This window comes from Sorex fumeus, unplaced genomic scaffold (genome assembly GCF_029834395.1).
Source record: "Sorex fumeus unplaced genomic scaffold, SorFum_2.1 ptg000128l, whole genome shotgun sequence".
Lineage (NCBI taxonomy): Eukaryota > Metazoa > Chordata > Mammalia > Eulipotyphla > Soricidae > Sorex > Sorex fumeus.
The window spans coordinates 38,680,944-38,706,468 of NW_026606185.1; the positions used below are offsets into that span (position 1 = coordinate 38,680,944).

Genomic DNA, 25,525 nt, shown 5'->3' on the forward strand with positions numbered 1-25,525 from the left:
GTTGCTTACGAAGTAAATGCCTTACCTACAGTCCATTAAAAATTATTCTGACACACCTGGGGCTGGAGCAATAGTACAACGGGTAGGGCGTTTGCCCTGCACCACGCGGCTGACCTGGGTTCGATCCCTGGGATCCCATATGGCCACCTAAGCACCACCAGGAGTGATTTTGAGTGCAGAGCCAGGAGTAACCCCCAAGCATCGCTGGGTGTGACCCCCCAAAAAAGGAAAAGAAATTGACACACCTAAAACCAAATCATTTCCCCTCCAAATATCCTACTTTAATAGAATCTTTTCAAATCAATGCCAGAATCATTTATGGCATGGATTCCAAAATCTTGTTAATCACTGCTTCTTCCTATTCCTATATACCCTCGTAACAAATTAGGGTAACTCAACTGGTTCCCATAACTAATCATTTCTTTGTCTTCTCACTGCTATCAACCATATATTAGACCTTCAGCAGTCATCATACAACTTTTAAGCCGGTCATAACTAGTCTATTACAAACCTCTCACTGTTCTAATCCACAAGCAGCAAGAGCAGATCTTCAAACACTAAGGATATTGCCACCCCTCACTACAGGCAGGCAGGCAGGAACTGCCTTGCCCCAAAGTAGCATGAAGACCACATACATCCCTCCAAGATGTTAAAACTCAGCTCTTCAGAGATTAAGCCACCATCCAGATGCAGAACCCACAGAACCACCCAGAGAAGGGTGCCCCCTCACCTCAGCAAAGGGGAAGCTCCAGAAGAAACTAAGGGTAGTGATAAGAATATGAGCTCAAAGCTTCCCCCTCCTCCCCCAAACTAACTTGAGGATGCAGAGAATTCTAGGCCAAGGCAACTGGGAGAAATTGCACATAGAACTTTCTTCAAAGTCATTCTAGGCATTTCACCGCAGGAGAAACCCTGTTGTCAATGGAGCGGAACTCTAAGAGACTGAAGTCACTCTCTCTTGAGTTATCTTATTTCTCCAAGTAAACTTCTTGAAATAAAACAATTTTTTCTGAGGGGCTGGAGAGATGGTACAGCAAGTAAGGCACCTGCCATACATGTAGCCAACCGGGATTGAATGCTTGGTACCTCTTACGCTCTCCTGATTTGGCCAGGAGTGAGCCCTAAACATAGAGTACCGAATACTGCCAGGTGTGTGGCCCAAAAACCAGAAAGAAAAACTATTTTGCTTTACTCATCTCCCCCTAAGATTTAAGAAAAGGCATCATCCCAGGGAAACCTGAATGAGAGAGCAATTCCTCAGTGCAGCCTGAGCACACGGACCAGGAATCTGGGTGCTGGAGATGGGTTTATGGGCCTTGCCCAGCAAACCAGGCACATTTAAAGACTGCCTTATGGGGCCCGTCCTAACCCATGCTCAGGTGGCCAAGATGTGAAGGCCACCTCCCTCACTCCTGTTCACCCAAGCTGCCTCAACACCTCTGTCTTTGGGACTGTTACAAACATCAGCTCAGGCTTCACTGTGGCCCCCAACCTGTCCTTTCTTCCATCTCACCTCACTCCTAAGAACTCTCAGGACAGTAGTACCGAAGTGATTTACTATTCACTTCCCTTGCCTCAGGCAGGGTGCTAATTATTTTATGTGCATAAATTCCATAATCATAATCTCTCTAGAAGGTTATTACCATATCATTACTATGCCATGAAAGAGTAGAGAGGATAATTACAGCTCAAATTCTTCTCTGGTTCAGCAAAAGGAACCAGTAGCTTGAAAACTGATTTCATTTGTGGCTCCAGTTCTTCCCCACAGTAGCACTGCGGCTCTTCTCAATTTAATCCTTACATAACTGCTGAGTACTGTTCTCACGCTCATGCAACATTTTCATTAAAACGTTATTCTACTGAAAAGAATAAAAGGGCAAAGGGCTGAAATAATTTTAGAACCTAGTTTGCTCAAAATGCTCAGCTATAGCTCTACAATCTAGAGTCCTTAAACATAGATTTTTTTTTGGGGGGGTGGAGAATGGGGGGGAGGGAGCTCACACATGGCAGTGCTCAGGGATTACGTCTGGCAGTGCAGAGGGACAGAATCGGGGTCAGCCACATGGAAAGCATGTACTGTGTATTATTTCTCTCTCCAATCCCCAAGCAGTCCACTTTTTTTTGGTTTGTCTTGGCTTATTTATGGGCCACACTGGCAGTGCTCAGGGTTTACAACTGTGAACTTAGAAACCACCTCTGGCAGGGCTCAGGGAACCATATGGAGTGCCTGGGAAGTGATAAGAGGACTTGATGAGGTGACTAAAGAATGTAACCTTTAATAAAATCTGGAACCAGCCAAGATCAGGAGAAAGCAGAGCATTCCAGACACTGTTAGGCACCTCCAGTGCAAAGACACTAACCCAGGAACAGGCTCACGTGCTGAGCACCTTGCTGCCTGTCATCTGGCACAGGGTGAGAGTGACAGAGACTCACGAATATGACCAGAGTTTGACATAAGAGTTTGACATAAGATCCCAAGCTGCAACTGCAGTACTGAAGGTTTGAAACAGGTATGGTTGCTCGGTTTCCTCTTAAAAAATAAGTCAGAACATAGTCATGTACGAATTAAGAGGACACTGACAATCAAGACAGCACACACAAGGGCAATTATGCAGGAGCTAGAATGCCTATTCTAATAAGAAACAAAAAGTCTTTCATTTACATGTCAAAGTGGACTTTTTCCCTTTTGCTCCCTCCCCCAAAGCAGAAAGCAATTGCAATGGCAAAATCCATGTGAATAAAGAGGGAACTATCACATACAGACATCGAGAGTTTTCAAAAGATGGGCCAGGAAAAAAAAAGGGAGGGCCAGGAAGGTCTTACACTGAGCAGGATGCTTGCGTCAAACCTGGGTTTGTTCTCTAGCATTCCTGAGCCTGCCAGGAATGATCTGAGTGCAGAGCCAGAAAGAAGCCTTGAACACTGGCAAGTGTCGCCCCCAAACCAAAAAAGAATGGTTAAAAAAAAAAAACTTGAAACAATAAAACAAATAATGAATCCCCCCAAAAAATTCTGAAGGGGCCGGGGCTGGAATGATAGCACAGTGAGTAGGGTGTTTGCCTTGCACACGGCCGACCCGGGTTCGATTCCCGGCATCCCATATGGTCCCCTGAGCACTGCCAGGAGTGATTTCTGAGTGCAGAGCCAGGATTAACTCCTGTGCGTCACCAGGTGTGACCCAAAAAGCAAATAAATAAATAAAAATTCTGAAGGGGCCAAAGCAATAGTATAGCAGGTACAGTCTCTCCCTTGCACGTGCTCAAAGGAGATTCAATCCCCAGCACCCCAATATTATCCCCTGAGTTCAGCCAGGAATGACCCTGGAGTGCAGAACCACAAGTCAGTCCTAAGCACTTGGCTATGCCCCCAAAACAAACAATTTAATCTGAGGAATTTGGGATAAGCTAAAGGTATCAATACTTAGGTTTCTGAAAATGCACTGCTGAGAAGCCAGAGGGATAGCTCAAAGAATTAGAGCACATCTTGCAGGTAGAGGCCCTGTTCAACATGCCTGGTCCCAGACTACCACGAGGTGTATGAACCCAGAGTCCTCCCCTGCCAGCATCACTGGTATGGCCCTGGTGGTACTTAGTCAGCACTTCTGGCACCCAGTACAGAAGAATCAGCACCAAGTGCCAGTCCTGCTATCACAAGAAGTGGTCCTGGGGCCCATGAGCACTGCTGGGAGAACATCACACCTTCCTATCACGAAATCAATAATGAGTCCTACATCCTAGGCTGGGCTTTGCACACAGAAAATTCCAGGATTCCCAGCACCACAAGAGATCCCCCAAACCAAGCTGGGTGTAGCCCTAGAGGCTTGCAAGCATACCATGTATGTTGGAAGAAATGCCCAGAGCCCCGTCTCCCACAGGACCTGAGCACTTTAAGTCCCTGTCCGATGCCCTGCAAAAAATCAGGCAGAACCTGAGAACTGATTCAAGGGATAAGTATATGCTTAGCATGTGTTAATTTGACATGTGGAATGGCACGTTGGCCAGCCACCACCCAACACTGCTAGGCATAAATTGCTAAGGTCCTGTTTAAGGGGGAGGCAGAGGGAAGGGTGGCTGGAAAAAGAGTACAGGGGTTAAGGCCCTTGCCTTGTATACAGCCAACACTGATATGATTCTGGTACTGCATGTAGTACCCCAGAGGAGGAAGCTCTGAGCACAGCTGGGTGTAGTATAAAAACAAATTATTTTTTAGAAAGCTTGATTATATTATCAACACTGGAACATATGTTCTCTTCGACCCAGCTATTTTATTCTACTTCTGAGAATCAATCAAGGATTAACAAACCACCACCCCCAGGATATTCTCTGTAATACTATACTACCTAACGATAATGCACAAAGCAGAACGAAGGGCCAGAAAGACAGACTAAGGAGCCGAGTACATGCCTCTCACACAGGAGGCCCAGGTGTGGGCAAAGCAGACCCCAGAAGAAACAGACTTAGATGGACTCAACTAAACCCACACTGGGAATAAATGTCATACATGTGTGTATACTGACTTAACGCTGCATAAGATTAAAGCACTTTGACAGCTTTTCCATCCTGACTTCTAGAACTTGGAAGCAAGGTTTTCACTTCAAAAGCCACCAAAATGTAACCTCCAATTTTCTATGGAAGTCTACAATTTAAAACACAAAATACTTATATCTATGATACAAATACATATATTTGTATGTATACACAAATACATATATTTTGATACTTACACATATTTATATGATACAAACAGGGATTTTTTAAAGTATGCTTCTTTATGACTAATATAACATGAATGGATAATCACAATTAAGCAACAAAAATAAGTTGATTAAGGAAGAATTTCTAATCTCTATCTGCCCCTTCCCAAAAATATCAATATCAAAATGTAATCGCAATTTGAATTACATCTAGTCATTAATGCGTTCCAAGATACACAAGTAAAACTTGAGTTTACATAATTTCAGCTTCCAGACAGCACGGAATAATTTCCAAAACAACCTACAAAACAGTTTATAAATGTAAATTTACTAACCTCCATCCCTACAATATAATGCACAAAACTAATGAAACTAGCCAAGGGTCAAAGAGACAAAAGATGAAGAAGCTGGAGTCGATGTTTCTCACGCAAGAGGCCTAACTGTGGCCAAGATAGATAAAAGAAACAGCCTTAGATCAATTAAATTAAACCCATACAATGAACAAATGATGTTACCTGCTTAAGAAACAGGTACCGATAGTCTCAAGCTTCATAAAGAAGCACCTATAGTTTTGGGGTTTTTTTGGGTTTTTTTTGCTTTTTGGGTCACACCCAGCAATGCTCAGGGGTTACTCCTGGCTCATGCACTCAGGAATTGCTCCTGGCGGTGCTCAGGGGACCATATGGGGTACTGGGAATAAAACCAGTGTCGGCCATGTTGGCTGCGTGCAAGGCAAACATCCTACCCGCTGTGTTATCGCTCCAGCCCCAGTTTTCGTTTTTTAAATAATATAAAGTGACCTTAAGCATCATGCAAAGATGGTTTTCTTTTCAAAAATGAAACTGGCCCTTTAGTGTTAATTAACAATACCTCATCATAGTTGACGTCTAAAGATGCACAACTAAAAATAATAATAAAATAAAGATGCAGAACTAAAAACTATGAGGGGTTGGACAGATAGTATGTGGGGTAAAGCACTTGCCTTGCCCATGACTGACCCAACATCCTGTATGGGTCCCCAAGCACCATGAGGAGTGATTCCTGAGTGCAGAACCAAAATAATTCCTGAGCATCACTGGTTGTGGGTCCTCCACCCGTTCCCCACCCCCCAAAAAAAAAACCAAAATTAAGAACTATTTGATAAGGTCAGATAGATAGCACAGTGAGCAGGGTGCTTGTCTTGCACGTGGTCAACCTGGATTCAATCCCCAGCACTACACATTGCCGCAAGCCGATCGGTGATGATTCCTGAGCACAGGGCCAGCAGTAAATCCTGAGCACCACTGGGGGTAGGTCAAAACCCACAAACTAAACAAAAGCCACTTGGTATCACAGCTGATATAAGTATAAGCCTGGAGCCTCGACCTCTCAGTTTCAACTCCAAAGTGATAGCACCTACTTGTTGGGCACAAAGTGAAAATCTCCGGGACGAAGAGATAGAGCAGTGGGTAATATGCACTGTCTATGGTCCCCTGGGGCTGGAGCGATAGCACAGCGGTAGCGCGTTCGCCTTACAAGCGGCCAACATGGCCGACCCGAGTTCGATTCCTCCGCCCCTCTCGGAGAGCCCAGCAAGCTACCGAGAGTATTCAATATGCCAGACACAGTAACAACAAAGTCTCCAATGGAGACGTTACTGGGCCCGCTCGAGTAAATCGAGTAAATGGTCCCCTGAGCACCATCAGAAATGAGCCCTGAGCACTGCCAGGGAAGAGAGAGAAAGTTGAGAGAATGATTTACAAAGAATACAGTGGAGGGACTGGAGTGAGAGCACAGCAGGTAGGGCATCTGCCTTGCACCAGCTGACCCGGTTTTGATCCTCAGCATCCCATATGGTCCCTCGAGCAGCACCAGGATTAATTCCTAAGTGTAGAACCAGGAGTAACCCCTGGGCATCGCCAGGTGTAACCCAAAAAGAAAAGAAAAAAATACTGGAGTAACTTCCTAGATTTATAAAAATCTAAGTACCACCTTATATATTTAAAAACAAACAAAAAAACCTGGAGTCAGAGGTATAGTACAGCAGGTAAGGCACTTCCCTTGCATAAAGCATAAGGCCAACCCAGGTTCTAGTATCCCAAATGGTTCCCCAAGCACTGCCAGAAATGATACTTGAGTATAGAGCCAGGAGTAAAAACTGAGCATTGTCAGGTATGGCCCAAAACAAAACAAAACAAATGAATAAGTGTTTATAAGATTTAGCTGCACTAAAAGAACTCCCCCTAAAATAAAACAAAACAAAACCAACCAGTGGGGCAATAGTAGTGTGGGTAGGGCCTTTCAAACTCAGGCTCAGTCCCTAGCATCCCATATGGTCCCACAAGCACTGCCAAGAGTAATTCCTAAGTGCAGAGCCAGGAGTAACACCTGAGCATTGCTGGGTGTGGCCCAAAGAGAGGAGGAAGAGGGAGGAAAGAAACAATACCTAGAACACTATTTCAAATAATCTATGAGATAACAGTAAGCTGAAACGTTATGAGATAGGTCTTGAGCTTTTGTTATTGTACAAGTCTTCAAATTAAAATCAGGGGCACAGAATGATAGTACAGCAAGTAGGGCACTTTCCTTGTATGTGGCCAACCAAAGTGTTCAGTTCCTGGCACTATATGTAGTTCCCTGAGCCCCACCAACAGTGATCCCTAACCACAGATCCAAGAGTAAACTCTGGACGCTGCTGGGTGTGGGCACCCCCCCCACCCAAAACAGAAGTAAATGTGCATGTTTAGAGGCAGAATAAGTTCTGTACAATTTGCTAGTTCTATAACCTTAATAAAGCAAGTTCTTTCAGCATCATGTCTATAGCTCCTTATCTATAAAATTGCAATGTCAATTCTTGGATTAGGATTAAATGGGCTGATAACTGTGAAGTGCTTAGAATAGTACAAGACAGATGGAAAAAGTTCATATCACTATTATCAGCCTTCCCATCTACATCTGTCGACCAAGAAATTTGCTAGAAAGGCGAGGTAAAGAGGGCTAGGGGGCTCTATTTAGTCTATTTTCTACGTCTGCATTTTTAATATAAATTTTGTAACCAGTGATATCAAGGTAAATGAGAAAGCAGTATTCAGCAGAATAACAAAGATTTAGTCTTCAGTTTTCAAAAACATGAGACAATACAAGCTTTGGAGTTTGATATTTATTTTTAGCAGGAAAATATGCTAATGTTGAAGACATCATTAGAAGATACGCCCATGTCCAATACCTGCAACAGAAGCTCAATAGAAGTTAAAGTAACCGTTCCAAAAGACTAGAGACAAAAAATTGCATGACATTACTTACCCTTAATTCTGCTAACAATAAAACAAAACATTAATATTAAAGTTCTGTCAGAAAAATCAAACACCTGACAACTGACTATAGAATTCCATCCTTTTCCTGCATGGAGGTGAGTAATCTCTAAAGCATCTTGAACTCAGCTGAAGGTGTCCACATGCACACAGGCGGACTCAACTGGAAAGGAGAAACGCTACACTAAGGGCGAAGAATCTGGGGCAGATGAGTTTGCTGGTGATACTTAATCAAACAGTTGCTCTCACAACAAAGAAAAGCAATTATCTTTGGTACAGCTAGACACTGCTGAAATAATAAATACTGAATGATAAAATCAACTCAATAGGAGCAGCAAAATAACATACCTACAAATTTACTAAGAGCTGTCTCTAACGAAAAAACCCAGGGGAATTAGAAATTCTCATATATCACTAGAGTAAGAAATTGCTAGAGCAGTAAACCTCTTCAACAAGAACTAGTCTAATGAAAGATCTTTTCAATAAGCTTTGGAGAGGCCCAGGAGTCAGTCCTGGTAATGCTCAGTCCAGCAGAACAGGCCGAATCGTTGAGTGCTCAGCTAGCAGTGTGGTGTTTGGAGCCACCAGGGCCACACCATTGGGGGGGGGGGGGGGGGGAGCATGGGTGGTGTCAGACAGTGCTAGTGATCAAACTCTGGGCCTCACACATGCTGGCCTTGAGAATCATCCTAGCCCCAAGGGCAAGACTTTTCAAAAGTAAACCTGGTTTATCGGTCCCTGATAATAGCAGAGATAAGAGAGGAAAGGAGAAAGGAGAGAAGGGGAGGGGAGGAGGGATGAGAAGAGAGAGGAAGAGAGGAAGAAAAGGGAGGGATGGGGGGAGAGAGAGAGAGAGATTGTGTTGTAACCATTGAAAGTCCTGATTTCTCATCAATTATCAATTACAATTATTTTCTGCTTAAGGATATACATGAGGGCCAAGACAGGAGGTGAGAACATGTTAAAACAGTCATGGAACAAAGAAATCATCTGAAGCTGACCTGGAGCAAAACTGATGGGGCAAGAAATCTCAAAGCTAACTAGCAAATTCTAAGGCTAAAAACTCTTTTACTTCTTAAATGTATACCTAAGAGACTATATACACTGAGGACAAGAATTAAATCTAACTATAGTTAACTGTAATTGACAAGAACTTTATACCAACAGCTATTTTCCTAATACTATTGTTTCTGAAGAGTTAAATTAATAAATTACTATTACTGGACTCTCAAGTGAATAATTTTAAAATTAAAAAACTTACCTGAGTCACAGCCTAAAAAGTGTCTGTGTCAAAAAGAAAAAAAAACCACAAAAACACAAAAAACAAACAAAAAACCTGCAAGATGTGCAGAAACATTAAGATCATTTAAAATTCCTAGCAAAAGATAAATTAAGCACTAGAGAAGGAAAAGGTTACGCACTTCCAATTTATGCTCTTTCTCAGCAAGGGCTTCCTTTTGACAGCGAAGAAAGTCTGCTAACATTCGAGTGAGTTGCTTCCTATCATCTATTTCAGCCGCCAATCTGCCATTATAATCTGCCAGCAACATACAAGCATCCTCTACCATTTTAGAAAGTCTTTCTCCAGATTCTTTGTCTAAGAAAAGCACAGGACAGCAAGACCATCAAACAACAACCAAAAAAAATTTAAGAACTAACACCCACCTCCCCCTAAATTCCAAGTTCCATTTTCTTCCCTTACCTGTAATTTTATCTAGCAGGGAAACTTCTTGGACTTCCACAGGCAAAGAAGCTATCCTCTGATGAACCGCCGCATCCCCTGACGCTGCATTCTCTAGGTCTTGTAATGCTCTAACGAGATCTAGAGTCTAAAACATTACACAACTTCAGAATGAAAGTAAACGAAGATTTAATTACCCAAAAAAAATCCTGAAATTTATTTCAGACCCTTAATCCTTATGGGTTATTTATTAGCCCTAAGTTTCAAACAAACTTTTGCATACAATCTATATAGTAATAAAGAACACTCTTAGAAATCACATAATCCTTGTCCTTAAGGAGTTCAAACTACCTGGGGGAGATAGATAATGTACAAAACAGATATCTGAATATTGAAAAAGACATGTCTGATTTATACACCACCATCATTTCTCAGTCTTTTGGCTAAGATCAAGTATGACTTACATGCTAAATAGTTATAGTAAAGGAAAGACAGGAATATATGAATACATCATACATTTTGTGTACGAGATATTCATTACATTAGTGTATATGAAAAAAATTTAAGTATTAAATTGGATAATGGGGAAAGGGGAATACCAATCACAACAAAGAGTCCACCGGAATCCATTTCTTTTTTTTTTCCTTTTTGGGTCACACCTGGCGATGTACAGGGGTTACTCCTGGCTCTGCACTCAGGAGTTACTCCTGGCGGTGCTCAGGGAATGCTATGGGATGCTGGGAATTGAACTCAGGTCGGCTGCGTGCAAGGCAAATGCCCTACCCGCTGTGCCATCTCTCCAGCCCCCGAGAATCCATTTCTTTTTTAAAAAAATTTTTTAGGTGGGAGCGATGCTGAGACCATTGGTGGTGGTGGAAAATGGGCACTGGTGGAGGGATGGGTACTAGACCACTGTATGACTGAAATGCAAGCACAAAAGTTTGGAAGTCTATAACTGTACCCCACGGTGACTCACTAATAAAATTTTTTAAAAATATATTTATTTTCATTTTCTTTAATTTTGGGGTCATACCTGGCTTACTCCTAGCTCTGCACCCAAGGATCAGTCCTGGTGGACTCAATATAAGGGTACAATATAAGGTACCTGGAATTGAACCCAGGTCAGGCCAAGGAAGTGCCCAACCACTTTATTATCGCTCCAGACCCCAAAATTCATTCCTCATGTAACTAAAGCACAAGGAAACTGAAGGGTTTGTTTATTTACTTATTTATTTATTTATTTTTGCTTTTTTGGGTCACACCCAGTGATGCACAGGGGTTACTCCTGGCTCTGCACTCAGGAGTTACTCCTGGCGGTGCTCAGGGGACCATATGGGATGCTGGGAATCGAACCGGGTCGGCCGCGTTCAAGGCGAACGCCCTACCCACTGTGCTATTTCTCCAGCCCCCAAAAATGACGGTTTTAAAGTAGGTTCAAGGTCAGACTAATAGTACAGCAAGTAGAGCATTTGCATTACATGCGCCCAACCCAGGTTCGATCCCTAGCACCCCATATGGTCCTCCAAGCCCAGTCCACCACAAATGACTGTAAGCTCTGAGCACCGACAAGTGTGCATCCCCCTACCCCCCAAAACACTTTTTTCTTGGCAAAACATATTTCCTGATATGCAATTACTACTTTGTTTTGTTGTTTGTTTGCTTTGCTTTCGGGCCACATCCAGTGGTGCTCAGGGGACCATATGGGATGCCAGAATAAAGGCAGGTCAGCCTTTATTTTGGCATGTAAGCCAAAAGTCCCACCAACTGTACCACTGGTCTGGCCCCATACTTTAACCAGAAAATAGATATTCACATAGTTTCTGTCTTGTACCTACAGAAACACTAAAATTAATAAAGTATGGAGGCCACCAGCCAGCCCAGGTCAAATCTGTAACTTCGATCTTTTAACAGAAAAACACTTCTACCTGAGGTGGCTCACTTGGTGATCCCAAAGAGGAACAGTTTTCATTTTCATCTACTTTTATCTGTTCATAAGTTCGCTTCCTAGGTTTTTTGTCACCATCTGAAAAGAGAGAACATTTAAAATTTCAATGAAAGAATGTTTTAACAAGGAGATCACAATATAAGATGATATGTACTTACATAGAGCTAGCTTAAGTTGATCTAATACATCATTTTCATAAACAGATCTTTCTTCCCAAATAGATAACACTCGTCCAAGATGCTTCTTACAACTTTCATCCGTTTCACTAAAAAAAATATTAACAATAGTATTGAAAAATTAAGAGTGAATTTACCTAAAAAAAATATTAACAATAGTATTGAAAAATTAAGAGTGAATTTAAATACCATAAGATACTGATTCCCTGAGGGGGGGAAAAAACCTGTCCAACCATTTACTGAGCACCACTAAGTGATGAAGAGGGGTGAAGTGATCATGGCAGACATATTCTCATTATTATTCAACTTAAAAGTAAATGATAAAAAAGAGATCTAATCTAATGAGGGTTGAATCTGAGGCTACTGAATATTTCTAGTACGTGAGATTTACAATGTAACAAATATTAATTGATCAAGGTAGTATATTTGACACTGAAGATGCAAATGAAGACTTATGGTAGCTGTCACCTTAAACTGCCACAGAAAGAGAACATAAAGATGCATAACAGAGAACTCTTGATCTTAAGAAATATGAAGGAGAACTTAATCTTATACTAAATCCCTCCCCAGCTGGGGAAAGGAACTTGGTATTAAGACAAAAGGAACTTTCCTTTTCTAGGAAAAGTTGCTTTTCCTAGAAACAACTCTTCTTTTCCTTCTATTTTCCAATAAACCTTTCTATATAAAAAATAATAATAATAAAATAGTAACAACATAAAAGGGGGCTAGAAGAGATAGACCAATGGGTTAGAGCACATGCTTTTCACATACCATATGGTTCCCCAAATACTGCTTGAAGCGCCTCAGAGCAGCAATGGGAGTAGCCCCTAAACACTACTGGGTGGAGCCCAAATGGAGGATGATAGGATGACACGATGGACAACAACACTGTCTGCTGATCTTAAAATAGACCTAGCACATCGTGATTTCGTTTCTGTAAAGCATTTGCTCTTAGAATACCTTCCTCCTAGTCAAATGGTTTTATCAGTTTTTAAAATCTGTTCAAATGTCACTGCCCAATTCTTCATTATTATTCATGAATTATCTTCATTTCATTTTATATTTGATCACTCACACTATTTTTCATAGTACTTCGAGATTAAAATGTTTCCACTAGTCGACTACTACTATCATTCTAATAATCAGATTAATTTGCTCAAATGTAAACCCCATTAATATACAACTTTGTCTTTGTCTACTTCTGTACTCCTGGGGTTTAGCATAGAGTAGTCAGTCAATTAAAAAAATTTTTTTAGAGGCCAGAATGACAGAACAGTGGGTAAGGTGTTTGCCTTACACGTGACTGACTGGAGTTTGACCCTTGGCACCCCATATGGTACCCCGAGCACCACCAGGAGTAATCCCTAAGTGCAGAGCTAGGAGCAAGACCCAAGCACTACCAGTTGTGGCCCCAAAAAAGTTTTTTTTAAAAATTGAATTGTAGTGAGATGGAATATTTATAAAAAGTCTTAAGATAGGGGACAAGAGAAATAGTACAAGGGTTAAGGCACTTGCCTTGCACCCCAACCCCCCATCGCCATTTGACTCTCAATGGTACCCTGAGCACAGGCAGAGATGATGGCTCCTCGCTCAGAGTTAAGTCACTTTCTGAAAATAATCTTAACACAGAATAATTAAAAGGTCAAGTTAATTTAAGTTGTAGACTACAAGTGTAGAACAAATGTAATGCAGGAGGGGCATATGCTGCCTGAGCCCATGTGCTGCTTGTGCCCATGTGGCCGAGCACATGTGGTGCTTGAGCACATGTGGCGCCCAACTCTACTCTCTTGAGATGTGGACTTTCACGTCTAATGCTGGGGTGTGTGTAAGGGCTTCTCAGCCTTTAGAGACGCTCAAGCTCTCTCTCCCACTTTTTGTCCTTCCTTTCCCTTCCTAAAAAGTTACTTTAAAAAAAAAAAGTAATGCAGGAGTTTGAAGAGTTAAGACAAAGCTATAAAGGAAGTTTTGCAATTACGTTTTACTCTGGACTGGAAGATTCTTGATCTCAAGAGTAAATGAATTTGATTATTGTATAACTGAAACCCAAGCACAAAATTTGTAAGTCTACAACTGTACCTCATGGTGTCTCACTAATAAAAATTAAAAAAAAAAAAGAGTAAATGAGAACTATTCCAAAACGCATACTACAGCACCTCAGCTGTGGCCGCATTTTCCCTTAACGGGTTGAATAGTAGTCAAGACTACTGTGATTATACAGAACTGACACTGCCGTAAATAGAATGGAAAGAAAATTAATGAGTTCAAAGCAGTGGTAGAGAAAGGAGCTGAAAAGAGTACTAGATTTCTTGTGTGGACATCTAATTAGATGGAACTGTCATTCACTGAGAGCAAATGTGGAAGAAGAGCGTAAGATTGAGCTATTGACGGTATAGATCTACTGCAATTAAAATTGTAGTACATCTGATGTATTTTCATTTTTAAATTCTTTAGCACAAATCCTTCACTTCTTAATTCTAAAATATAAATTGATTTAAGTCTACCCAACAATCTACCAGACATTTTTAAGCAGTTTTAATAGTGTAACCTAGTATCTACCAAATATGTACAAGTAACCTGCAGGAAAAAGTATTTAAAAAGGATATACATTGGGACCAGAGAGATAGTACAGCAAGTAGGGCATTTGCCTGGAATGCAGCTCACCTGGATTTGATCCCCAACATCCCATCTAGTCCTCTGAGCATTATCAGGAATAATTCCTGAGCCAGAGTAACTGCTGAGCACTGCTGTGTGTGGCCCCCAAACAAAAACAAACAAAAAAAGGTACAAGCCAAAAAGTACAAAAGATTTTGGGGCTGGAGAGATAGCACAGCAGGTAGGGCATTTGCCTTGCATGTGGCCGACCCGAGTTCGATTCCCAGCATCCCATATGGTTCCCTGAACACTGCCAGGAGTAACCCCTGTGCATTGCTGGGTGTGACCCAGGAAGCAAAAAAAAAAAAAAAAAAAAAAAAGTACAAAAAATTTTACCCTCACAATTTTTCTGCAGCAAAATTTTAACAGATCTATGATAATTTTAAATAAATATCTATATTTACAGAGCAGTTAAAATGCTCATTAGAAAACCTTAAAATCATTAGAAGTATTAAAAGGGAAATAGGTACTTAATTCTTCCTGAAACTGTAGTTGAAAGATAGTTTCTTAAGCACACAATATTTTAGTTTAATACATTCATTCTTGATGGCTTATTTCAATACACCAGTTGCCTTTCATTTCTTAAGGTTCTGGTTATGTTACTCCAAAAATCCATATTAGAATCAGCTCAAAAATATTTTCCTCATGAGGTATTTAACACATTTACAGATGATATTTTCTAGATCTTTTTAAATTAAAATTTCAAATATGTTCCTTTTTTTAATGATTTAAAGCAAGTCCTGAGCAAAAATGACACACCATACATTTAAAACAAATTACCAAGTACTCAAAACAACTATCATACCTTGAAACATGCTTAAAAGCCTCCACTATAACTGGTGCAAAGTCTTTTGTAAACTCCGGTCCCTTCCTTTTGCTGTTCTGAATGACGTCATTGGCTAGGTAAAGAAAAGTGAGTTTCCTGTTTGGTTTGGCTGGAAAAGAAAAATCAGAAGAAAATTAGAAAATTAAAATATCCTCAACTGGAAACGAGAGAGAGTGCCTTGCACGCACCCATTCCCAGCATCGTATAATGTCACTCTCTGCTCCTCCCCCTCAGTCAGGTCCCCCAGCACAGCAGGAGAGATTCCCCAGTACAGAACCAAGAGCACCCCCTGAATACTGCCACATGTTAACTCAAAAACTTAAAAAAGAAAAAATCCTCAATTAAAAAGACAGATTTTTTCAGTACCTGAGCAGCTGAGGACTCTAATAAATCCACCAAGCTTTATTTTCAATGGTAGCATTTCATTCTATTCACCAATTCAATCCCCAGCACTACCAGGGTGATGCCAGCAGCACCCACATCCTTGAGCCCTCAAACTAAAACACTGGTCTGAATGTGCAAGAATGGGGGGGATGTCTGGGCACCTTACGCACTGCTTGGGAGAGCACCCCAAGAAAGAGAGAATATATTTTTAAATATATATATTTACATATATAAATATTAAATTTATAATAGTTTTAATCAATACCCATGAAAAATCAGTAATCAATTTTTTGTAAAACTAGAGTTCCAGTGTTAGAGAAATAGTATAGCAGGTAGGGCGCTTGCCTTGCACATGGCTGACCATGGTTCTATCTCTGGAACCCTATACAGTCACCCAAGCTCGCTAGGAGTAATTCCTGAGCACAGAGCCAGCAGTAATCCCTGAGTATTGCTGGGTGTGGCTCCCCCCCAAAAAAGTCAAAGTTCCAAAATGCAAAATAAATTTATATAAGCTTAATCAACCATATGGGGGACCATATGTATTTTTTGCTTATGAGATGAATTATCTGTTAAGTTACAGAGCAAGTTAAGGAAAACGATGGTTAAAGTCCAAACATCTGGGCTGGAGCAATAGCACAGCGAGTAGCGTTTGCCTTCCACGTGGCCAAACCGGGTTTGATTCCCAGCATCCCATATGGTCCGCCGAGCTCCACCAGGATTCCTGAGTGTAGAGTCAGGAGTAATCCCTGAGCATCGCAGAGTGTGACCCCACCCCCACAAAAAAAAAGGTTCAAATATCACCTCCCCCAACACACAAACATACACACACACACACACACTCTCTACACTCTTATTGGATTATATAGCCTTAAATAATTGGATTTAGCTTGACAAAGACATGCCCCTAACTCACTACACTCTTATGCAAAGTCATGGGTCATGGGGGAAGAAGGGAAAGGAGGAAGCACACTAGGGGATAAGGATCAAAGACAGATTCCCAGCATCCCTTCAATGCAGCTGTGATCCCCAGCAGCACAAGTGTCCAAACCCTGGGGCACTGCAACCAAGTCTGTATATGCACAGTAACAATTATACAGCCCCCTCGCCCCCCAAACATTGCAACAAAGAGGAAAGGGGAAGAAAAAACATGGGGTGGGAGGGAGTGTTTACAGCGGGTGGGAGGGGGTGTTTACAGCTCAGAGTGGTAGCATGCATGGTTTTCATTCTTTAGGTAAGCCCTGTGTTCAATTACCAGAACCCAAAAAGATTAAGATTTCATCTGGTTTTTATTTTGGGACCACACCTAGCAATGTTCCCGGGCTTACTCTTGGCTTATACTCAGAGATCACTCTTGGCAAAGCTCAGGGACAATATGGGGTGCCAGGGATGGAAGTCAGGTCAGACATGTGCAAGGCAAGCACCCTACCCATTTTCCTAGACAAAGAATACTACTTAGGGTGGTATCAGTGTGAAAACTACCTCTCCAACCTATATAACCATGTCTTCTACTCTTCTATTCACCAAAGAGGTAAATTAGGCTGTCTAGCACTTGTTAATACATTACTGCTTCATTTGTAGCATTGCTCTGGCCCCAACAGACTAAGATTTCAACTCAGGTGACTTACTGCAGGACGTTTCAGTCTGATTGAATCATACAGGGTGTGTGTGTGTGTGTGTGTGTGTGTGTGTGTGTGTGTATTTAAACAGACTGAAATTTAAAAGAGCACATAGATCACAGTAACGATAAATATGAAAAACAGCAAAAGCTATATTGATATAACTTACATCATAGGAACACTGGGGTCAGAACGACAATACGGCGGGAAGGGCATTTGCCTTGTACAAGGCTGACCTGGATTTGATCCCTGGCATCCAATATGGTCCCCCTAAGCACCACCAGGAGTAATTACTGAGCACAGAAGTAGGAGTAATCTCTGGGCATTGTAGGTATGGTCCCCCCAAAAAAACAAGAAACAGAAACCACCCCCCCAAAAAAACACCATTTTGGGGGCTGCAGACCTAAAACAGCAGGGAAGCCACTTGGCAGCTAGCCTGATTTTGAGCCCCAGGGGCCTTATCATACCCTGAACCCTGTTAAAAGTGACCCCTTAGCACAGTGTCAGGGAGGATACCCTGAACATTGCAGGTATGATCCATCCAACTCCCACCTCACTCCACAAAATAACTTTTTTCCCAGAAGAAATCTCTCTACATTCAAGAAAAATGAACATAAATATATAAGCATATACATACATAATATTACATACAAGAGTGAATAGGAAGGCCTTGTAAAGAAAGAAATAAACAGTCATCCTGAAACAATAATGTATTAACAATTGCTAGACAGCTTAATTTACCTCTTTAATAAATCTCTTTAATAAATCTTAAATAAATCTCTTTAATAAAAAGTAGAAGACATGTTTATGTAAGCGGAGAGGGAGTTTTCAGGCGGATACTACACTTAGTAATATTCTGTGTCTGAGAAAATGAATAATCAACTACAGTTCTTGAATGGGTTCAATCTGTTCCAGACAGCAGAGAATCCAACCAGACATAGCCGGCTCCCTCTTAGCAGCAGGTGTGGGAGCTGGCATGCACTATTCTACTGTCAGGCTCTCTCACGCTGGCCCTCCAGACTCCTGTCAGAGGCTCATGCTACTGGCTGTCTAGCCCTCGAGATTTCTGGTTTCAGATTTCAAATTACCCACCAGGCATTGATTCCGTCACTTCTAGCTTAAATTCCTTACATTATTTCACACTATTTTCCACATAATATACTGAATGTTTAAAATGACCCAAAGACCCCCAAGGTCTCTAGCCTCCATACTCGTCCCTTCATTACCACTCCAGTTCATTCTTCAGAGCAGCGATTCTCACTGATGCTGCTTTCCTACCTAGCTTATTTCCTGCGGTGCCTCTCTCCTACTGGCTGGCCCTGTGTCATGTGGGAACACTAGGCATGCAACATGCACCCCCCTCCCCCCCCCCGCAGCCCAAGAAGTACCACTTAACAATGACTCCTTCACCAGTGTCCACTGCCCTCCACCAATGCCCCCCACCCACCAGTCTGCTTCTGGTGAGGATTACCTTTTTTTTGGGGGGGGGTGGGCTGGAGCGATAGCACAGTGGTAGGGCATTTGCCTTGCGCGCAGCCAGCCCGGCCGAGTCAGGTTCGATTCTTCCGCCCCTCTCAGAGAGCCCGGCAAGCTACAGAGAGCAACTCGCCCAGCAAAGCTTGGCAAGCTCCCCATGACGTATTTGATATGCCAAACACAGTAACAAGTCTCACAATGGAGGCGTTACTGGGCCCGCTTGAGCAAATCGATGAACAACAGGAGGACAGTGTTTGACAGTTTTTCTTTTTGGGTCATACCTGGCGATGCACAGGGGTTACTCCTGGCTCTGCACTCAGAAATTACCCCCGGCGGTACTCAGGGGACCATATGGGATGCTGGGAATCAAACCCGGGTCAGCCGCATGCAAGGCAAACACTGTACCTGCTGTGCTTCTGCTCCAGCCCGGGACTGCCTTTTTTAAAAAGACGTTTTTGCACTGTGATTTACTGTACTGCTGCTGATAGGGCTTCATATTTAACATTTACCACCTTTCAGCACACTTCCTCCTCCCAGTTTATCTGGCCCCCACCAGACATAGCACCCTCAAGTGGTATATTTTTTATTGAGTAACAGTTATCTTGTTCCTTGGAGAAATACTGGAAAACCTCTATTAGTACATTCCTCTTTGTTTTCTAACAACCTATTCCACAAAACTTACAAAACCCCACAGTGTCTCAGAGTATACTACATTTTTCCTATACTACTACGGAGCGCTAATCCCAGCACTTACTCCAGTTATAACTGCTTACTTCTGGTGCTGCTTGGGGGACCATATGCAGTGCTGGGAATTGAGTCAGGAGTGTTAACCTGAGCGCAGGGCCAAGAGTATGCCCTGAGCAGCCAGCATGGCCCCAGAACAAACAAACAAAAATTACTGAATAGTCTATCCCTTCTTCCATAAATTTTAAGTTTAAATTAAATAATTCCCATACACAATTGAGTCTCCTGATAACTATTCTTTTTCTCACATACATTCTATCCCTGTGCCATTATTTTACTCTCCTAATTTCAAAGTATTTACAGTCTACATAAATATCTAAAAGGTCACACTACCACTATCATTGCTTTCCTTATCCAACAATTTCAAAAAATCATTGAAATTTACAAGATAAAAATTTTTCTTCCTGAGGCTGGAGACACACTACAAGGGCTAAGATGCTTGTCTAGCACAAAGTCAACTCCAGTTCAATACCTGGCACCACATACGGTTCCCTGAGCATCAACAGTCCAAGAGAGATTCCGGAGTATTGAGCAAGGGGTAAAGACACCACTGGGTGTGGTCAAAAAACAAATTCCTTACAAATTGTTCTCAATTTATAGACTTGGGGATAAGTATCCTTTACAGTTATTAACTTTATATTCAACTGTACTGTGTGTATAAGGGGTGGGATCTGGGTCACACGCAGTAGTGCTCAGGGGTTACTCCCAGCTCTGTGGTGGAGTGGGCTGGAGTCACTCCCTGTGGTTCACAAGGCCCCATGCATTGCTGGAGATTGAACTTGGGTCTCCTGCTTGCAAAGCCTGTACACCAGTTCTCTGAGCTCTCTCCTGCCCCACAAAATATATATTTTAGGTCAGTGAAAAGTTAGTGCACAACAGTTACACTAAAATAAGTTTGCTAAAATACTAATATGAGACCAGAAAGTATTCCATATCAAAGACAAGGTGCGAGGGTAAAAAGATTCAAAGAGAAAGATTAGGCCCAGCATTCCACATAATTATCCCCAGTTTAAAAAAAAAATTCCAGTTTTACAGGGACTTCTGGGAAGATGGAGCAGATGTTCTGTTCCCTATTCCTCTCCCCAAATACACTGACAATCACTGTCACTGTCACTGTCCTCCTGTTGTTCATCGATTTGCTCGAGTGGGCCCAGTAACATTGTGAGACTTGTTACTGTGTTTGGCATATCAAATATGTCAAGGGTAGCTTACCAGGCTTTGCCCTGCAGGCAAGATACTCTCAGTAGCTTGCCAGGCTCTCCAAGAGGGGCAGAGGAATCGAACTCAGGTCGGCTGTGTTGGCCGCATGCAAGGCAAACGCCCTACCCTCTGTGCTATCACTCCAGCCTGCAGAAAATCACATAATATATAAAACAAACAGAAAAGAGAAGGCAGCCTGGAAAAGCTGGGACCCAAAGGTTCTGGGCTTTCTTTTTTGTGTGTACATATCTAAGATTTACAGTTAAAGTGCAAATATCAAAGGCTCCAACCTTCCTGTTCTAACCCAAGGACAGGTCTAGTAGCCTAGCAAGCCAGAAAGCTGGTAGATCATAACCCACCTGTGGGAGAAAACAGTCCCACCATACCAGTCCTACCAAGCCAGGCTAGTAGGGAAACAAGCAAGCAGCGGGCCTGGGCACTCCCCATCCACAGTCAAGAAGCACTCCCAAGTGGGGTGAGATCACTGGTGGCCTACCAAGAGTCATCACAGCCCAGTAGGAATCCAGGGATAATATTCCTCCCCCCTTGTTATAATGGGATGGAGTGCTAGTGGAGGTAAGCCTGCAAATCACCTCCAGCTAAACAAAGCAACTTCCATCCTCCCATGAGAGTGTCAGAAGAGTGCAGCTAAAATAAGATTATGTGAGGCACATAATCACTCCCTCAAAAAAAAAAAAACCTGCTTAATTTAAGAGTCATAACACAAAGACTTTAAATGGAAAAAAAAAAAGATGCCAAAAGTTATAACTGCCTGATAAAGACTCTGCGACAGCCATTACAGGGCAGACAGGTGAACAAGCATGCTACCACAAAGTCAGAGGTTCAATCCCCGGCACCACATGACCCTCCAAGTCACACCAGAAGCAACCAACACTCCATCACACCCAAAAAATGACCAAATGTTGAAAGACTTTTTAAAAATTCTTTCTAAGCTCAGAAAAAAAACAGGAAATACATCCCATGATTTTATGAAACTATAGCTAATTTTATTTCAAAACAAGAAACCAGGAGTACTGGCCTAAAAGATAATTTAAAGGGCTTGCTCTTAAAGTGTGAGGCCATGCAAAGTTCAAATCTGGGTGCAAACCCACTACCTGGGATCCCCCATAAGGGAGGCGGGGGTCCCAGACACATTATGGAAAAAGGGAAACTGACAAGCAGTTCTTTTGAAATACAAATCAACTGTCCTTTTAAAAAATTGCAGTAGGGAGAAATCAGCAGCACACCAAAAAATTACCAAATGAGTTGGAGACACGGTTTTCAAAGCACCCGCTTTCCAAGTGTGAGGCCATGAATTCAATTTCCAGTGCCACCCACAGTGCCAGGTACAGCCTAAGCCCCCCAACACAGTTCAGAGTCTTAGACCCAGAGCAGGAACTTTTGACTGAGTGTTCAAGTATTTTAACCAAATGTGTATGACCTCCCACAACAAAGGGATTGAAGAGAAGGGTGGGAAAGAAAATATGTCTTAAAAGAAAATACCAGGGGCTGGAGTGATATAGCACAGCAGGTAGGGTGTTTGCTTGCACGCGGCTGACCCGGGTTCAATTCCCAGCATCCCATATAGTTCCCTGAGCACTGCCGGGAGTAATTCGTGAGTCCATGAGCCAGGAGTAACCCCTATGCATCACCGGGTGTGGTGGAAAAAAAAAAAACACAAGGGTCAAAGGGGAAAAAAAAAAAACAAAGGAACAAAAGAAAAAAAAATACTAAGGGTCAGAAGTGTGACTCACTAGTGTGAGTCCCTGGGTTCAATTCTGAGCAATGCACAGAAGGTAGAGATGCACAGTGATTCAAGACCTGAACACAAGTAACAGGAAGAAAAAAAAAATCACAACTGGAACAGAAAACATTTTTAACAAAATTCAACTACCATTTATGATAAAATCTCTTGAAACCAGGATTACAAGGAAATGTTTTTTTGCTTCAAGATCACAGCTGGTGTTGCTCAGGTTCTGGTGCTGGTTGAGTCAAGTCAACTATAAAGATATAAAGGCCAGAAGAATGTAAAGCGGTGTAAGGCACTTGTCGCACACATGGGTACCACAGGGTCAATCCCCAGCACCATATAAGGTCCTCTGAGTCCTAATGGGAGTGATCCCTGAGCACTGCCAGGTACAGCCTAAGCCCCCCAACACAAGAGAGACAAATACCTGTACTATGGTACTATTGTGAATCCTCATTTCCTTTGGGAAACAAAGGAAAAGTACACAGACAACAGTAATTACAGTTTTCTATGGGCACACAACAGATGTTTATCCTGTGGCAGTATACCAATATAAAGTTGTACAGGAATCTTTTTTCGGGAGTGGGGGTTGAGGAGAAGAGGGGCGGGGAGATACCAGGGATCCACCCAGGGTTGGCCACATGGAAAGCAAAAGGCCCACCTGCTATACTATGCATAGCTCTGGCCCTTTTGGGGTTTTGTTTGTTTCGGGGCCACACCCAGCAGTGCTCAGGAATTACTCCTGGCTCTGTACTCAAGAATCACTCCTTGTAGGTTTAGGGGAACCATATGGGATGCCAGGGATTGAATCCAGGTCAGCTGCTCACAAATCAAGTACTTTACCTTTTGCACAAACTCTCCAGCCCCAGGAAATCATTTTTGCATGCATTTAAAGTTGGTATCTGCTACACACTATACTGTCAAAAAATGTTACAAACTGTACTCTCATAAAAATAAGGTTTTGTTTTCCTTTGGTTGCTACACCTAGTGTTGCACAGCTACTTCCAGCTCTGTGCTTGGGGGACCATGGGGTAGTAAGGACCAAACCCAGGCCTCCTATATGTAAAGCGTGTGCATGTGTACACTGAGCACTCTCTCGCACTCTCTTGCGCTGTCACTCACACTTTCTGTTTCTGTCTGTGTGTGTCTCTCTTCTCTCTTATGTTTAGAATGCTAACTGGAAAAAAATTTATTTTAACTTTAACCGAAATTCCCTTGTCATTATCAGCCTTCCCGCCACTCCACCACCATTAGGTTTAAAAAGACCATTGATGAGAGATGGGTGTTCTATCACTGTATGACTGAAACTCAAACAAACATGAAAGCTTTGTAACTGTATCTCACAGTGATTCAATCTCAGGTGATTCCAAAAAAAAAAAATTGATGGACCAACAATTAACTCTTCCAGAGACTTGGGAAAGGTACACAGAAGATGACACAGTCAACTGAGGCTAGGGGAGAAAAGAAAAATAAAAATAGCACTGCACTGTCACTGCAGCACTGTCCCCTGTTGTTCATCGATTTGCTCCGAGCGGGCCCAGTAACGTCTCCATTTTGAGACTTGTTGTTACTGTGTTTGGCATATTGAATACATCACGGGTAGCTTTCCAGGCTTTGCCCTGCGGGCGAGATACTCTCCGTAGCTTGCCAGGCTCTCAGAGAAGGGCGGAGAAATCAAACTCTGGTCAGCTGCATGAAGGCGGGTCAGCCGCATGCAAGGCAAATGCCCTACCGCTGTGCTATCATCCCAGCCTGACTAAAAATAATAAAATAAAAATATAAAAGTATACGACATTAAAGTACAATGTTTCTACCACTGTATTATCAAAAATTCACTAACAAAATGAACCATATGAAAGTATGTCACTCAGGGAGCATTCAGTGTATTTATAGTTACACAATCATCACCTATATCTAGTTTAATAGTTTATCACCCCCAGACCCGACATCCATTAAGCAGTCATTTCCCACTTCTCTCCATCCCTCTGTCCCTGAGGATTTAACTATTCTAGAACTCTCATAAATGCACTCATACAATTTATGAACCAGTATTTGCCCTCTTCACATCAGATGTCTTTGATCTGTCTGCTCATTTTGTTTTTTATGTCGTGCTGAGGATCAAACCCAAGGCCTCACACATGAAAAGGCATGTGGATTATACCATTTCGGTCAAATCCCTGGTCCAGTCCCCACTTCATGTTTTTAAGTTTTTTCTACTTTGAAGCATAGATACATACTTTCGCTTACCCATTAACCTATTAATGAATATTCAGTGAGCTTCCACCTAAGAAATATTATGAATAGCAAGGGCTTTTTTGCAAGGGTTTTTTTGTTCATTCGTTTGTTTTTAAGTTTTTGGGCCCAGGATTTACTCATGTGGGATGTCAGGGATCTAATCCATATCGACCACGTGCACCCACTATGCTATGAATAGCATTGTTATGAGCATTCTTAAAAACAAAAAACAAAACAAAACAAAAAAAGCTCGGACGGACACACACACACACACACACACACACACACACTATATAGCAGGTAGAGCTTTGCCTTATATGCAGCCAACCTGGATTCAATTCCTGGAATCACATGTGGTTTCCTTGGCCATACTAAGAGTGAGTCCCTCAGCAAAGAGCCAGGTGTTAGACCTGGGCACAAATGGCTGCAACCCAAAAACAACAACAACAACAAAATTAAAGTTACAAAATTTCGGGGGCTGAAGAGATAGCACAGCGGGTAGGGCGTTTGCCTTGCATGCGGCCAACCCGGGTTCAATTCCCAGCATCCCATATGGTCCCCTGAGCACTGCCAGGAGTAACTCCTAAGTGCAGAGCCAGGAGTAACCCCTGTGCATCGCCAGGTGTGACCCAAAAAGCAAAATAATAATAATAAAAATAAAATAAAGTTACAAAATTTCAAATCAAAGAAGCTTTCCCAATGGCTAGCTTCCTTGTTTTGGTCCCTTGTAGGCCATTAAATTACCTGGTTAGTAGAACCCATTTCCCCAACAAGCTCAATGAAGACACAATTTGTCTATTATCTGCTGAATCACCCATGGTCTAGCAAAAGAGCAGGAGGTCACAGGCATCTGCTGAAAC

At 42.2% G+C, this 25,525-nt stretch overlaps 1 protein-coding gene across 1 annotated transcript in view; it reads right to left on the reverse strand.

The window, feature by feature from the left end:
• RPRD1A (regulation of nuclear pre-mRNA domain containing 1A) overlaps window positions 1-25,525 on the reverse strand; it is a 50,194-nt gene that overhangs the window by 12,535 nt on the left and 12,134 nt on the right. Inside the window, exons 2-6 of the mRNA XM_056138017.1 lie at window positions 15,243-15,372; window positions 11,768-11,874; window positions 11,590-11,687; window positions 9,686-9,812; window positions 9,405-9,580 (exon numbers count right to left, since the gene is read on the reverse strand). Coding sequence (XP_055993992.1) covers window positions 9,405-9,580; window positions 9,686-9,812; window positions 11,590-11,687; window positions 11,768-11,874; window positions 15,243-15,372 — 638 coding nt within the window. The remainder of the gene's footprint in view (window positions 1-9,404; window positions 9,581-9,685; window positions 9,813-11,589; window positions 11,688-11,767; window positions 11,875-15,242; window positions 15,373-25,525) is intronic.